The sequence below is a fragment of the Ruditapes philippinarum genome, unplaced genomic scaffold (genome assembly GCF_026571515.1).
Source record: "Ruditapes philippinarum isolate M1 unplaced genomic scaffold, ASM2657151v2 ctg910_1_1_1_1, whole genome shotgun sequence".
NCBI classification, from domain to species: domain Eukaryota; kingdom Metazoa; phylum Mollusca; class Bivalvia; order Venerida; family Veneridae; genus Ruditapes; species Ruditapes philippinarum.
In genome coordinates, this window is record NW_026863552.1 from 62,018 (window position 1) to 79,666 (window position 17,649).

The following is a 17,649-nucleotide window of genomic DNA, read 5'->3' on the forward strand; positions in this document are numbered from 1 at the left end:
TTAATTTTGCTTTAAAATGTGAAAATCTTGCAAATGTGAAAAAATAGATATTAATTTTCAGTGCTTTGTGGTAGAATAATGTATGGTTTAAGAGCAAAATTATGCACTTGGATATAATCCAATGCTGTAAATGCCTCAATAGGCAATTTTCCATCTTTACTGTTGTTGTTGCCTGTAGTGTCTTCCAGTGTGACATTGGTATACAGCGAGTTAATATATCTCTACTCAAATCATATTTTGAATATGAAAAAGTTTTTACTTTATATCACTTGGCCTAAAAGTACATGACATACTTTAACAGAAATTGAAAAATTTAAGAAGCTGTGAATTATAAAACTAAAATGAATTTTATATCATAATGCAAGTAATGGAAACAATAATTGATTTATTTGAATTTGTGACATACTTTATATGTACACCAGCAAGCAAAGTCCACATTCCAGTCATGTAGTTTTATTTCTACATTGCCAACAGCATGAGCTAGGTCCCATCCAACAACACAACCCTGTCAAATATAAAACAAATACTGCAACTTCTCAATTCCTGTCCCATCATGTCAAAAATCCTAGGTGTGATAATCATTGTGGTTTTTTTACATAGTTTTGACTGCAAAAAAATGTTTGAAAGGCATTCAATGCTAAAAGAAACAACAACATGTATGAAATGGTGATAATTTTGATACATGTTAAAGTTGCTACTGAAAATTGTTTAAAGGGACTGCACTGAGGCCCTTTGCCATGACAGGCTGGAATTCAAATATCATTTGATGAAGGTCTTTAACCAATAATTTAAGATAATTTGATCTCACTGTTTTTCTAGAATAATCAGTGTTTATCACCTAAAATGAGATCATTTAAATGTTTTAACTCAAATCAGTCTTAGGATCACACAAAATATTGATTTTCAATAAAATTCTTTGTAAACTTTTATTATCTTCTTCATATTTACTTGTTCTAGTGGAACGATGTAAGATTTTCAAAGTTAATGTTTTTTAAGCTTTTGAACCTCACAGGAGCTCCTTTAAAAGCAACAAAATATTATATGCTGCTGTAGAAAAACTTACTTTGATGATAAAATTTGAAGAAAACGTTTTGGTTCATATCTTTAATGTTATGACTGCTTTACAAATCAGCAATGATTTATTCAACTACATTTCTGCTGGACAATGCTATATGTCACACATCTTAGCTCTAAGACGTTTTCTTTTAAAGGAGAAGACTTAAATGTATTACCCTATATAAGTCTATGTAAACTTAGTGAGCCCCTAAATTGGGGCCAACTTTGTCCCTGGGGTCATCAAAGAAATACTACATACCAAAATCTAAGCTCTGTGAGGAACAATTTTTGAATATTTCATTTTTAAAGTCTATATTCTGCATCTGTGACATACATCAGACTGGATATATTTATATATAACTTCTGTAAAGTATCATACATCTATCATTTCTATGAAGCTTGATCAAAATCCAGTACCAGGTATGTGGTTTAGGAGGAAATGTTTAAAGAAATTGCAGATAACGATAGGCAATAACAAACAACAACAAACATCATGCATTCAGAAAAAGCCATCTCTGAGCAACCAGGGCCCTTGTTATGGTACTTTATATCTTGTATGTTTCTGAAGTAATTTCTGCATTCAGTTAAACTATCCTCCAAACAAAATAATTACTAACAGACTTCTTACGTGACTCACTCACGTTCCCAGCGATGACCATGAATAAAAATATACATTGCATACCTTTTCCTGTGCAGCCTGCGTTATTGTTTGCATGTCAAACTTTTGTCCTGTGTAATACTGTACACCACTTAAACACACTAGTGCTATAGAATTACCCTGTTCTTCTATAACCTTTAATATATCCTCCTTCCTTAAAATGTGCTCACCCTGTAACATTATCACAAAATGAAATTAATAGAATGCTGCAAAATTACATCTGTTAAAATTTAATTGTTGCATAACAGTTGTTATGATTTAATACATGTAGGAGCAAAAAATAATCTATATTATTTGTATTAAATCTGCCACGTTAGTAGGGCAAGTAAAATAAGCAAGGAAATTGTAAGAAATAATGTAAGCAGGCTTTATGTTGGCCAATAACAACAAAAAAGTAGGGATAAAAGTAGGGGATTTTCATAAAAAAGTATGGAAAGTAGAACTCTCAACTAAACTATTTTATGCAAACAAATATAGACCTGTATCAACCTTAATCTATAGCATACCAGTGTCTTAACTCTACATCAAAATAATCTGGAGATGAACATGAACTTACATGAAAGAATCCAAAAGTCCTTGCTGAGATTCAATTATATAGCAGTGAGAAACAAATGGGTTTAAATTTAATGATCTTAAGCTATCAGCCACAAATGCCCAAAGAGATTTTTAAAGTTTATTGTTAGCATTTAAGCATCAGAATCATTTATATAATTTTTTTGTTGAGGGCCATGATTCTTGCAGTTTTTGTTTAGAAAATTGTGTATAACAATGGAAATACTAACATTTGCAATCACAAAAACTCCACTAGTCTTGAAGTATTTGTGCTCAGGTGGGCTAATTTCCATTAAAATAAAGAATAACTTACAAGTACTTACCTCCCTTGGTTCCATTAGTATCATGGCAGTATCGGGGTTATAGCCCTTTAATTTTATTTGACTTTCAACAGCGTACTAAGATGATGAAAGAAAACAGTACAGATTTAGTAAACAAATTGTATTGATTTACAATTTACATATTGTTAATTACTCAACTTTAACCACTGAAATGCACACATAAGTAATATTTCTTATATCATCATATTAAACAAACTGCAAAGAAAATATATGTTTGTCATTACATTTAACCTACAATTAAAAAACAACATTCTAAACACAAATACCATATTATATAAATACTTAGAAAGGGTGTGGACTGATCCACTCATGCAAATTAGCTTGCTTGACAAACATCACTTTAATAAGTTGTCACTTTATTTAACAAGAAACAAAAAGATTATCATTATATATTTTGAGATATTGTTTATTTTCATCCACAAATAATAAAATAACCCTTAAATTGTACACCAAACTTAACCTTAAGATTTAGGCTAATGTATTCTCTAGTTACTGACTGGACAAGCTTTTCATGGTCAATTCTGTGATGACCGTGACCTCGGGTCATCTGCTAGTCATGGCCACCCTATTGTGTCTAAATCACAGGACTGTAGGCAAAAGCATTTTCTACTTTTTGTCATTATTTGTTATCCCTATTGTTTTCTAGCCAAACAATAGAAACAAGAGCACCGCTAGGCAGAGTATTATATGCCCGAAAGTGTTTTTTTTTTTTTAGTAAGGATGAAGCATTTGTAAGACATGGGAATTGAATAAAAAAAATTACATCCTTCAAAAAGCCAATCCTCCTTTAAAGTTATGCTCCAGAAACTATTTTCATTTTTAAGTTAATAGTGACCTTGACCTTTGACCTTGTGACCCCAAAAGCAATAGGGGTGTTCTACGCAATATGGACAATCATCCTATTAAGTTTGAACACTGTGGGCCAAATGGAACTTAACTTATGTTCAGGAAACTGTTTTCAGTTTAAAGGTTATAGTGACCTTGACATTTGACCTTGTGACCCAAAATCAATAGGGGTCTTCTACATAATATGGACAATCATCCTATGAAGTTTGAATACTGTTGGCCAAATGGAACTTAAGTTATGCTCCAGAAACTGTTTTCAGTTTTAAAGTAATAGTGACCTTGACCTTCAACCTTGTGACCCTAAAATCAATAGGGGTCTTCTACTCAATATGAACAATCATCCTATGAAGTTTGAACACTGTGGGCCAAATTTAACTTAAGTTATGTTCCGGAAACTGTTTTCAGTTTTAAGTTAATAGTGACCTTGAACTTAACCTTGTCACCCCAAAATCAATAGGGGTCTTCTACTCAATATAGACAATTATCCTATGAAGTTTGAAGACTGTGAGACAAATGGAACTTAAGTTATGCTCCGGAAACTGTTATCAGTTTGAAGGTAATAGTGACCTTGACCTTTGACCCACAAAATTAATAGGGGTCTTCTACCCAATATGGACAATCATCCTATGAAGTTTGAATAATGTGGGCCAAATGGAACTTAAGTTATGCTCAAGAAACTGTTTTCAGTTTTAAAGTAAAAGTGACCTTGACCTTTCACCTTGTGACCCTAAAATCAATAGGGGGTCTTCTACCCAATACGGACAATCATCCTATGAAGTTTGAAGACTGTGGGCAAAATGAAACTTAAGTTATGCTCTGGAAACTGTTTTCAGTTTTAAGGTAATAGTGACCTTGTGACACCAAAATCAATAGGGGTCTTCTACCCAATACGGACAATCATCCTAGGAAATTTGAATATTGTGGGCAAAATGGAACTTAAGTTATGCTCCGGAAACCAAATTGCTAACAGAGTGACGGATGGACAGAAGCCAGGGGGTATAACATAATATACCCAAAATTCTTTCAGGCATATAAAAATAGCCATATCATAGCAGCTAATGGAATGAATGACATTAACCAGGGAGTACAGTTACCTAATATTCTTGTAGCCATCCAAAGCATTAATGTAAGTATGTCTATATAAACAGACAGACATTGACTTCATTAAAGTAGGCTCCTACTTTTTAAGTGATTGTGTGTTTGGGTTTGTTTATCCTTGCCACCGAAAAAGAGACCAAAAGCAGGGCCTAACATAACAATAAATATTTTATCACTCTGTTGCACTGATATAGTAATTATATGAATTATACTCAATGTTCACCCCAGGTCAGTGACTAACATAGCTACCACGGCAGTGACAAAAACCAACACATAGGATTTTATTTATGTCTATTTAAATTATATTTTAAGTTATCATCCTTCAAGGAGTATAGAACTTATAAGTTCTGACATAAAATTGAACAACTTTTACCTCAGAGCACATTACCTTGTTGAGAATATTCAAATATTTTGAGCAAAGTTTTAAGGAAATTGGGTCAAGGCTTTATAGTGCAGTTACATTTGACCTTTATAGATTCTGCATATCTCCCTGCTGAGGTGAACTTTTGAGCCAAATTAAAAAAAAATCTATTAAGGGGTCAATAGGAATTTAGCGAAAGGACACATTTGACCTTCAAGTGTGTCCATGGCCTTGTGCCACCACAGCTACAGAATACATTCTGCACATCTCTTTGATGAGGTTTACAAAGAATTTCCTTCAAGGGCTATAGGATTTGTAGAGCAGACACAAAATTGTAACTGACCTTTTGAGTGGATCCTTGACCTTGAGCTTGCATGGAAGTGATATTGATTCTGCACATTCCCATTTTGAGGTGAATATTTGAGGCAAGTTTGAAGAAAATTCTTCATAGGGTATAGGATTTATATAGCTGACACATTGGAGAAAGATAAACAAAGTATGGATGGACTGACCAAACGACGCAAGTGATTCCAGTATATCCCCTTCTACATTATATGGTGGGGGTATAATTATACATAGTGTACATAATACTTACATGGTCGGATGGAAAAGCGTGTCCTTCCATCAATATCTTAAATCGTGCTGGAGTTGGTCTATAAAATGATATCTGAAATAAATATACACTACAAGTCAACAAAATACATGTACATGTACTTTACAAATCAACACTAGAAATAAGTCCATAGGACACAGATGCCCCCACACTCCACTGTTTTGTCAGTTTAAGGACAGACAAAATAAATTCTACGACTCCCCCTACCTCTAAGTGGTTAGGGCATAAAAACAACATCCAATTTTTGCAATGTGGACACCTTGATTTTTCCCAAAATAAACTAGAAATGTGTTGTCACACCATGCATGCTCCGGCATGCAGCCAAAATTCTAAATGATATAATAATGTTAGTTCCAAATTTGTTTGCACATTTTAAGTTCAAAGCCCTTCAACTATTTAATGTTAACACAAACTTTTTTTATACAAAGTTCAAGGCCATGAAAATATTCAGTGTTAACCTTTTCCAAATTGCATATTTGTAGCAGAGATAATGACTACATACATTTCCACAAAAGTAAGAGTGCAGAAACTGAAAATTTCCAATTATTTTCCAACATTCAAAAGAGATACCTTTGTCCAAAAAAATCATCAAACCATGACCAAATTCAAACTTGGCCTGCTTATTCGTAAGATGTATCTTTATGTCAAATTTGAGTTGAAAGTGTATAACGGTTGGGGAGATAATGAACGGAAACAAAAAATTTCATTTTTTTTTCATAGTTCAAGTCAGATATCATCAAACCATTACCAAATTCGAACTTGACCAGCATATTCCTATGACATATCCATACATTAAATTTGAGTTGAATATGGACAACTGTTTGGGTGATAATGAACAGAAATTGAAAATTTCCTTTTTTTCAAAGTTAAAGGGCAAAAATCATTGAACCATGACCCAATTCGAAATATACAAATGTACAAGCAATCCCCAAGGTGAACAACTTCACATGCTGACCAACGTTTCTGTAAAGTTTCATGACTAGTTCAAATATTTTATTTGGTATGTGCGAGTTGAAAATTCCAAAAAAATTACTATGTCAATGGAAATAACTCTAAGAATACTGAATAAATTCACAGGCAAACCTCCAGGTGCATACCTACATATACTGACCAACATTTCTGTACAGTTTCATTTAAGCTATGCATGACACAAGTTGAAATTGCAAATTTATACAAAGTCAAGAGCAATAACTCTGACAAAACAAAATTAATCCACAAGCACATCCCAGATGCACATCCTAAACTTCAAATCTTTTTATCAAAGTTAAGCAAAGTTTAATTACTTGTTCTTTTTACTGTTATTTCGCCAGTTCATACTTTTGCAACTAAAAATCAGACAGACTGATGCTGAAAACTGTGGGTGATGACAATAGCTCACCTTGAGTACTCTTAGTATAAAAAAACATGTATGAATTATTTAACAAGAGGGCCATGATGGCCATGAAATCACTCATCTGTATATAGGCCCCTTGGCCAAGGCCAATTTCAAACCAGGGGCTTTTATTTTAACAAACTTGATAGACACCCATTAGAAGATGTTTCATGATAAATATCTAAGCTCTAGCTCTTTGGGCTTTTTATAAGAATATTTTTTAATTTTTTTCTATATACATATAGGGAAAGACAATGACCTCCCCCCCCCCCCTGGGAGGGGCCAATTTTGACCCCAGGGCTTTTATTTGAACAAACTTGGTAGACACTCACTAGAAGATATTTCATGATTAGTATCTAAACTCTAGCTCTTAAGGTTTCTTATAAGAAGATTTTTTAAGTTTTTACTATACACATATAAGGAAAATCAATGACCCCCTGGGGCGTGGCCAATTTTTACCCCAGGGCATTTATTTGAACAAACTTGGTAGAAACCCACTAGAAGATGTTCATGCTTTATATCTAAGCTCTAGCTATTTTGGTTTTTTAAAAGAAGATTTTTTAAGTTTTACTATATACAAATAAGGAAAATCAATGACCCCCCGGAAGGGGTGGAGCCAATTTTGACCCCAGGGCATTTATTTGAACAAAATTGGTAGACACTAACTAGATGATGATTCATGCCAAATATTTAAGCTCTAGATCTTTCGGTTTTCTAAAAGAAGATATTTTAAGTTTTTTCTTTCGGTTGCCATAGCAACCAGAGTTCTGCTCGGAATTAAATTCTTTGAACAATTTTTAAAGTTGACTACCAAAGGAACATTCCTGTGAAGTTTAGATAAAAGTGGCTAAGCGGTTTATGAGAAGATGTTGTTTAAATTAAAAGTTTACGGACGGACGCCGAACGAAAAGGAATCACAAAAGCTCACCATGTCATTTTGTGACAGGTGAGCTAATAAAAACATGTATGAATTATTTAATATATTATAAAGTAAATTATTACCAAAAGTAAATGAAGATTAACAGTCAATCCATTCATAATGCTCACTTCACCAGGTTTAGCACCTGAAATACACACAAAGGATCTAAATTACCAAAATTGTTTAACAACTAAATTACCAAACTGGTTGAGCAACTTAAGACCTCAACAGACGGTCAGGTTCAACTGTATAACACTAATTAAAGATATGATGTACAATTTTCAAAGCAATACAACACTTGTATTGAGACTGTTGGTCTGTATTACATGTATATGAATCACCATTTTTCCCCCGCCAATCGTGCCGTAACAAGGCTTATCATGGATTTAGATTAATCTGGTACACATGTTTTTGTCACATTTCATGACAGCCTCATATTCTAATGTTTTAATAATAAATGAGGATCAGGATAACATCTCTAGTTTATTGATGTCAAATGAATTACCAACAATTGTAGCCATCTTGTCATCCAAACCTTCATCACACCAAGCCCATGGTAAATCACCATTTGTGTGTCCTTCTAATGCCCTAAAATGAATTAATAATTGACATTTAAAAAACAATGTTGTTGTCAATAAAAAAAACAAAACAAGCACCATCAACTAGTGGGGACAATGCTCAACTTTTTCTTATTTCTAAAAGTCAAACACATGAAGAGAGAGAAATAACATTGAAGAAACATTAAAGAAAAGAATACTCCTGGAGAACATAACTGACTTGTACAAAAAATAACTCAAAATTTCGTATCTGACCGTGATGGTCAAGGTCATTCAAAGGTCAAGAACACATTTGAATAAATCATTGTGTCAGTAATGTCCTGGAACGTAAATTAGGCATCCTGGAGATATTTATGTCCTGGTAAAAATAGAAATGTTAAGAAATTTCCTTTGCAGAAAGAACTGTTATATTTATATGCCATAATAGAGTAGAGTTAATATTCACATTTCTAGAACCAGGTAATAAAAAGATTGTTCCCAGACAGTATAGCAATACATAGGAAATGGTAACACTTACCCTTTGATAATCAGGAAACAAAAAACAAAGTTATGGTAATCTAAACTAAATTCAATGTCAAGATCATTCATAGGTCAAGGTCATATTTAAATAATTAAACATGTTAATTAGTTATAGTCCAAGTAGATCTATAAATCAAAAATAAATTGTAAAGTTATGACCAATTGTAGCAAAATTAACTAAAATTAACATTAAGGTAAAGTTCAATCAAATCAACTTTTAATAATGTCTTGCCAAAATGATTGTTGTGCCCAACTTTGAAGACAATCAATTCAGTACTTATAAAGTTGTGGCCAATGATAGCAAAAAAAAATCAGAAACAGTTACTGTGAAATAAACAAGGTAATTCAAGCTTTATGAGTCAAGGACAAATTGTGTTTGATCTCATTTAACATTGTCCTGGCAATCCATTCATAAATAACAAAGTAATAGCCAACTATAGCAAAAGGTAATGCTAGTATTATGATACAAGCTAAATATTTTAGCTCTTGGCATAGTTTCACAAAATAAGACTGAAATGTGTTTTCTCATACAAGACTATATCAACTATATCAAGTGGCCCCAGGGGTAGCGCCAATATTGACCCAAGGGGCATGATTAATGCCAGTTATATTGTGGCCAACCAAAGTAATGTTACATGCAAAATATCTAAGCTCTGGGCATCATAGTTTCACACAAAAAGTCTCAGACATGTTTTTCCTATATAAGTCTATATGAATCAAGTGACGGCTAGGGCTGGCCAGTATCAAACCAAGGGGCATGATTCATACCAGTTTTGTAATGATCAATAAGGAAATGCAACATGCTAAATATCTAAGCTCTCACACAATTAAACTTACAGTAGGTGTGTTTTCCTATATAAGTCTATATAAATCAAGTAATCCCTGGGGCAAGGTCAATTTTGATCCCAGGAACCCCAAACCTGTGTTCTGCACATTATTTCTGCCTATAAGATTTAGTTAAAACTAGAAATGTGTCCATAGGACACGGATGCCCCCACACGCCACTGTTCTGTCAATCTTATGACTCTAGGTCAAATATTTTTTGGACTACATGTGCCACAAATTGAAAAATCAAAATCAACAAAGGGCCATAATTCTGTTAAATTTGGTTGCAGCAAAAATTCCTTCCTTTACTGCCATCTACACATTAAGGTTGTTCATCCCTGGAAGTTTAAGCAAAATCTGCCATCCTGTTTAAGAGGAGTTGCGTTCACAAAATTTCTACATAGTATATAGTGAAACAAGAGCCGGTTGAACCGGGTGATGCTCCCCGAATAGGTTTTGGACACAGGAAGGTATACCTCTTGTAGTGTCAGAGTTATGTCACAGGCAAAGTTCAAAGTGTAAAAACAACCCAAATGTTGTGCACAACACATTTTCTCAATATGGTGATCATTTCTGTGAAATAGTTGTAAAATCAGACTTCAAATAAGGAAGTTATGGGCTAGACATGATTTTGCTGCAAGGTCATGCTGTGACCTTGACCTTCAAGGTAGCGACCCAAATGTTGCATGTTACACGTCGATTCAATATGGTGATCATCCCTGTGAAATAGTTGTTAAATCCGACTTCAAGGAACGAAGTTACTGGCCGAACGCAATTTTGCTGCAAGGTCATGCTGTGACCTTGACCTACAAGATAGCGACCCAAATGTTGCGCGCGACACGTCATCTCAATATTGTGATCATTTCTGTAAAATATTTTTAAAATCTAAATTCAAGTAACGAAGTTATGGGCCGGACAAGATTTTGATGCAAGGTCATGCTGTGACCTTGACCTTCAAAGTAGCGACCCAAATGTTGGGCGTGACACGTTGTCTTAATATGGTGATCATTTCTGTGAAATAGTTTTAAAATTTGACTTCAAATAAGGAAGTTATGGGCTGGACAGGATTTTGCTGCAAGGTCATGCTGTGACCTTGACCTTCAAAGTAGCGACCCAAATGTTGGGCGCGACACGAAGTCTTAATATGGTGATCATCCCTGTGAAATAGTTTTAAAATCTGACTTCAAATAACGAAGTTATGGGCTGGACAGGATTTTGCTGCAAGGTCATGCTGTGACCTTGACCTTCAAGGTAGCGACCCAAATGTTGCGCGGGACACGTCGTCTCAATATGGTGATTATTTCTGTGAAATAGTTTTAAAATCCGACTTCAAATAAAGAAGTTATGGACCGGACACGATTTTGATGCAAGGTCATGCTGTGACCTTGACCTTTAAGGTAGTGACCCAAATGTTGCGCGCGACACGTCGTCTCAATATGGTGATCATTTCTGTGAGAAATAGTTTTAAAATCCGACTTCAAATAAAGAAGTTATGGACCGGACACGATTTTGATGCAAGGTCATGCTGTGACCTTGACCTTCAAGGTAGCGACCCAAATGTTGCGCGTGACACGTCGTCTCAATATGGTGATCATTTCTGTGAAATAGTTTTAAAATCCGACTTCAAATAACTAAAGTTATGGACCGGACACGATTTTGATGCAAGGTCATGCTGTGACCTTGACCTTCAAGGTAGCGACCCAAATGTTGCGCGCGACACGTCGTCTCAATATGGTGATCATTTCTGTGAAATAGTTTTAAAATCCGACTTCAAATAACTAAGTTATGGACCGGACACGATTTGGGACGATGCGGACGGTCACGGCTGTGACAACCTTCAACGACTATATGCAACCCGAAATTTTTGCGCGCGAGCACGTAAAAATCAACAATATGGTGCCATAATTTCTGTGAAATTTGGTCGCAGCAAAAATTCCTTCCTTTAACTAATCTACACATTAAGTTATGGATCCCGGAAGTTTGATGCAAAATCTGCTGATCCTTGACCTTTAAGGTAGGACCCAAATGTTGCGCGCGACAAATCGTCTACATAGTATATAGTGAAAAATCAACAAAGGGCCATAATTCTGTTAAATTTGGTCGCAGCAAAAATTCCTTCCTTTACTACCATCTACACATTAAGGTTGTTCATCCCTGGAAGTTTAAGCAAAATCTGCCATCCTGTTTAAGATGAGTTGCGTTCACAAAATTTCTACATAGTATATAGTGAAAAAATCAACAAAGGGCCATAATTCTGTTAAATTTGGTCGCAGCAAAAATTCCTTCCTTTACTACCATCTACACATTAAGGTTGTTCATCCCTGGAAGTTTAAGCAAAATCTGCCATCCGGTTTAAGAAGAGTTGCGTTCACAAAATTTCTACATAGTATATAGTGAAAAAATCAACAAAGGGCCATAATTCTGTTAAATTTGGTCGCAGCAAAAATTCCTCCCTTTACTACCATCTACACATTAAGGTTGTTCATCCCTGGAAGTTTAAGCAAAATCTGCCATCCGGTTTAAGATGAGTTGCGTTCACAAGATTTCTACATAGTATATAGTGAAAAAAAAACAAAGGGCCATAATTCTGTTAAATTTGGTCGCAGCAAAAATTCCTTCCTTTACTACCATCTACACATTAAGGTTGTTCATCCCTGGAAGTTTAAGCAAAATCTGCCATCCGGTTTAAGAGGAGTTACGTTCACAAGATTTCGGGACGTACGGACGGACGGACGGACGTACGGCGTGACGGACGGACACTCGGACGGACAAGTGCAACGCTATATGCTCCCACCCTGTGGGGGCATAAAAATACAAAGTGGACAAGAAATTTTAAAACTGATAAAAAATCCGAAGTGTGACCTTGAACTTAACCCGAGGAAGGTCAAACCTGTGTTATGCACATCGTTTCATTATGGTTAACATTTCTGTCAATTAGTTTCAATTTCCTTTCCCCAGTTCAAAAGATACAGACCGAACATGAAAACTGCTGACAGGAGGTTAATTAGGAATATATAGTAAGAATTAAACAGAATATCAATTTTCTGTGCAATTCTTAGCCCTTTTTGAGTAAAATTCTTTACAACACTTGACTTTTATGGTTATTTTATTTGATTATTCTGGGATGAGAAAATAAATTGAAAATTTCCATACAAGTTATTGGTCCAGCTTACACTGTACATAAACCTTGGGAATATATTTCCAGTCCAATCATGTCAAAACACCTTAGTGGAGTCCCTTTAAGAAGTTCAACATACAAGATCTTATCCTGAGTAATATATTTATCTGCAAATAAAGTTACAATTTATACTCAATACTGCTCAATTTTAGGTCACAAAATCAGAATCCCTTGTACAAAGGTTTTTTCCAATTCCAGATTCAAAGAAAAGTCCAAGGCATTCACTCACGTTTTCTCCCATTTATCTACTTCAATGTTCAAGTATTCTCTCGTCTTCTTTGGACATATACCCAGTGAGTTACCACAGAAATACACACAATCTTCATCAGGGTCTACCAAAGTTTGATCCACTGTAATAAATAGAGAAACACATACTGGAGGTTGTCAATAAAAGTTGAAAATAACAAACAACGATGAACAATGGAACAATAAGACACTAAGAATAATGAAACAATAAGACACTGCATACATGTTTAAAAGAATAACAAGACAGTCTGCGTGTAAAAGAAGAATGAAACACAGCATAAAAAACCCAATAAGACACTGCTTATAAAAGAATAATTAGATACTGCATACAACAAAATAGTAAGACACTGCATATAAAAGAACAATAAGACACTGCATGTAAAAGACCAATAAAACACTGCATATAAAAGAACAATAAGACACTGCAGATAAAAGAATAATAAGACACTGCATATAAAAGAATAATAAGACACTGCATATAAAAGAATAATAAGACACTGCATATAAAAGAAAAATAAGACACTGCATATAAAAGAATAATAAAAGACACTGCATATAAAAGAATTATAAGACACTGCATATAAAAGAAAAATAAGACACTGCATATAAAAGAAAAATAAGACACTGCATATAAAAGAACAATAAAACACTGCATGTAAAAGACCAATAAAACACTGCATATAAAAGAACAATAAGACACTGCAGATAAAAGAATAATAAGACACTGCATATAAAAGAATAATAAGACACTGCATAAAAAAGAACAATAAAACTGTAAAACACTGCATATAAAAGAACAATAAGACACTGTATATAAAAGAATAATAAGACACTGCATATAAAAGAATAATAAGACACTGCATATAAAAGAACAATAAAACACTGCATATAAAAGTACAAAAAGGCACTGCATTTAAAAGAATGATAAGACACTGCACATAAAAGGACAATAAGACACTGCACATAAAAGAACAATAAGATACTGCATATAAAAGAACAATAAGATACTGCATATATAAAAGAACAATAAAACACTTCATATAAAAGAATAATAAGACACTGCAATTAAAAGAACAATAAGACACTGCATATAAACGAACAATAAGGTACTGCATATAAAAGAATAATAAGACACTGCATATAAAAGAATAATAAGACACTGCATATAAAAGAACAATAAGACACTGCATATAAAAGAATAATAAGACACTGCATATAAATAAACAATAAGATATTGCATATAAAAGAATAATAAGACACTGCATATAAAAGAACAATAAGACAGTACATTTAAATAAATAATAGGACACTGCGTGTTAAAGAACAATAAGACAGTGTATATAAAAGAACAATAAAACAGTGCAAGTTATTACTGTAGCACATTATAACTAACTTTTAAGACCCATTTCAACCCAGAAATGCTTTTTCTTTTATGTCACAAAAGCTTTTCATTTAACATGTCATGTTATAGTTTAAAAGATTTTACTCAAAAGCCAGTTACCTAAATTACCTTTTTGGCAATTAGTGAGTACATTATAGTGATTTAGATTTTGTATGGAACTTTGTTTACATTTTGCTTCTTTTATTTCTAATAACTTTACATCCAGTGCTACTTTCTTCAGGTGAAAAGCACCTTACATGCTCTAAAACTGTAATTAAATGTTATAAAACTCATGTTAGCCTAATCTGGAGAAGTATAAATTTATTCATTTGATTTCTGAGGCATAATTTGTGCCTTTAACCATGTGTTGAACTATCAAAAGTAAACACACCTGAACCTAGAGTTTTCATCTTTGGATAGCAAAATTCTTGTCTTAGATACCTCAACGGGTCTATAGAGTCCATATGCCGTGCAAACTCCACAGTGTCAAGATCATGACCTATTTGTTGTGATATGGCTTGCAGCTCTTCCAAAGGATGAGGTTTTGCTGATGCCATTTTTGCCTTCTTTATCAGTGTGTCATATGACTCTTTTGCTGATGCTCTAGTGCGTTTAGCTAATCTGAAATCATAACAAAACTGAATGTTTTGCTTATCTGAATAATAAGATGGCCATTATAATTTATGGCCTTAGATCATTCACCTGAGATCTATTGCTAAGAAATTGTTACAGAAGTCAGTAATGAGATCAAATTGGATGTACCAAACATGTTTTTGTTTTCAACTGCATTATTCTAAAATAATTTATAGGTCTTAAGGAAATGCAACATTGTACATTTCCACAAAAATTATGTGTTTTCCTAAACAAGTCTTTATCAACAAAGATACCTCAGGACAAACCCAATTTTATAAAATTCATGGAAGCTTTGTTTTCTTTGTAAAACACCTGAGAATCTGCTTTATTTAGATTTAAGTTTTGTTGGGTTTTTTTTGCGAGAAATAGCATTTTCTGCACTACTACAGTATTTAAACTGGATTTTGTCATTCATGTGCATAGCCTTGTCAGATCATTTTTCAATCAATAATTTTAATTAATTGTAATTCTTGTTTAATATGTTGACTAGTCAAGTGCTAGTCAAGATCTTAATTGTAGTTATGGAATCATGTCTGTTTTAACCTACTTAAAATTTGTCAACATGACCTTAGTAAATGGCACATTTGTCCTAATTATCATAAAATAATTTTCCCTTGATCAACAAGAACGAAATTATTATCCAGCACCCATTTACTATAATTATAAGGTATACAGGTCGGAGAGATAACTTCGACGCATAGATAACACTGACACTTGATAATTATAATTTTTATAACTTTGTTTTTCAACAAACAAGCACATGGTCACCTAGAAGTATAGGAGCAGGACAGGATGTAATGATTTTTTATAATTTGGTAAACTTTTTAATGTTTTTCAAATAACCTAAACTTTTGGTAGGCAAAAACTGCTTCAAAGCATTCTTTTTACTATAATTACAATAAGATAGTTAGAATTGTATTGATCACAGGCCACTGACTTGAGAAAGATTTTTGAAAAATTGTTTAAATATTAATAAAAAATAGGTAAAACATGTAAGATGTAAAAAAAAAAATATTAAGAGGATAATTTTTCGTTTGCGTGAAATATGGAATATATTTTCACGAAACATTTTTTTTTTTTCATGAAAATATGTGGCATTTTATCATGTTTCGTGAAAATATATTCCATATTTCACAAAAAAACGAAAAAATAACCTTTTTATTTAATTTCATTATCAAAGAAAATGGTAACGAATCCCCTTGCTTGCTACCAACTGCAATTGTACAGCGCGCAGTAATTTATGCGCAAGCACGCGCTGTTTGGCGCTACATTGTGACGTCATGTAAACAACTCTTTAAACGTCTGTAGAGCGTTAATTACTGAATTAAAGATATTGGTGTTCGGATTAATTTTCTTAGTTAGACCATTTTCTATCATGCTAGATAGTTTTCAAAACAATATTCAAGAAAAAGTTGTTTCGTATTTATCAGATTTTTCAAACAAAACAGCGGAAGAAGTCCCTTAAAATAAATATGAGTTTTGACTCCGCCCACTTTCATATTTATATTTCATATTTGTTTTTAAAAAATATGAAATATATTTGACTGATATAGCACCATATTTTATGGGTAAAATTAAATAAAGATGCTGATTTTCCAGTCATTTTTTACTTAAAACTTATGTGTCGACTTTATCTACTGAATACCCTCTCATTTTTTAACACCCTCAAGGCACAACATATGCTTTTATTTGCGTTAATCGTTAGGTGTGTAATATTTCTTACTTTTATGTAAATATTACATACTTAACGATTAACGCAAATAAAAGCGTATGTCGTGTCTTGAGGGTACCCATGTGTTAAAAAATGAGAGGGTACCTGTGATATAAAAATTCAAATGAAGAGAGGTAGCCCGTGGCGCTGCAAAACCGAAGGTAGGATGTTTTTATAAATTTTACATTTATTTTTGACAATATACTGCCATTTGTCCGAAGATGATATGTAAATGAACATATTAAATGTGTATGATGCATATATAATCTAGGAAGTGGCTAGCCGTACGGGCCCGTACGGCTAGCCAAAAGTTCTAGCCGTACGTGAGTCACGTACGACTAGCCAGGACACACTGTGTTGGCTAGCCGTTCGGCATTTTCAAAATTATATGGAAGTCGAAAATGCCTATGTTATTTTATGAACCAAGAAACAGCAATTGTCTTCGTATGTTTACTTTGTAGAGATTAATCTACTTGTTGGCTACAGTAAAAAAGAACGAATATCGATCTTTGTCATCTCAAGACGTTGAGAAAAAATACGCATTTGGTCGCAGTTAAATAACATCAATTGAAATAGTTTACAAATTTTGATAATCCTTTTTTGTTTCATCAAGTTTAATTTTCGACACCTTTAAAATGAAACAAAAAAAAACGAAAATTATTGTTGTTGGGCTCTGCAATTGCGTCAAATACCGACGGTATAGAAGTTTGTTAACATAAGGAAAGATTGCATGTTTCGTGAAACGCATTTTAAAATTCTATTGTCAGTCCCTGGGTAGGCTTT

The 17,649-nt window shown here is 33.5% G+C and overlaps 1 protein-coding gene across 3 annotated transcripts in view; it reads right to left on the bottom strand.

The window, feature by feature from the left end:
• The window catches only part of LOC132722470 (kynureninase-like), a 35,189-nt gene that overhangs the window by 6,767 nt on the left and 10,773 nt on the right, over positions 1–17,649 (bottom strand). For all 3 annotated transcript variants that reach the window (XM_060706976.1, XM_060706975.1, XM_060706974.1), the window contains exons 2-9: positions 14,914–15,143; positions 13,125–13,245; positions 8,322–8,404; positions 7,900–7,961; positions 5,508–5,579; positions 2,590–2,664; positions 1,739–1,885; positions 407–505 (exon numbers count right to left, since the gene is read on the bottom strand). In XM_060706976.1, coding sequence (XP_060562959.1) covers positions 407–505; positions 1,739–1,885; positions 2,590–2,664; positions 5,508–5,579; positions 7,900–7,961; positions 8,322–8,404; positions 13,125–13,245; positions 14,914–15,079 — 825 coding nt within the window. In that variant the 5' untranslated portion in view covers positions 15,080–15,143. The remainder of the gene's footprint in view (positions 1–406; positions 506–1,738; positions 1,886–2,589; positions 2,665–5,507; positions 5,580–7,899; positions 7,962–8,321; positions 8,405–13,124; positions 13,246–14,913; positions 15,144–17,649) is intronic.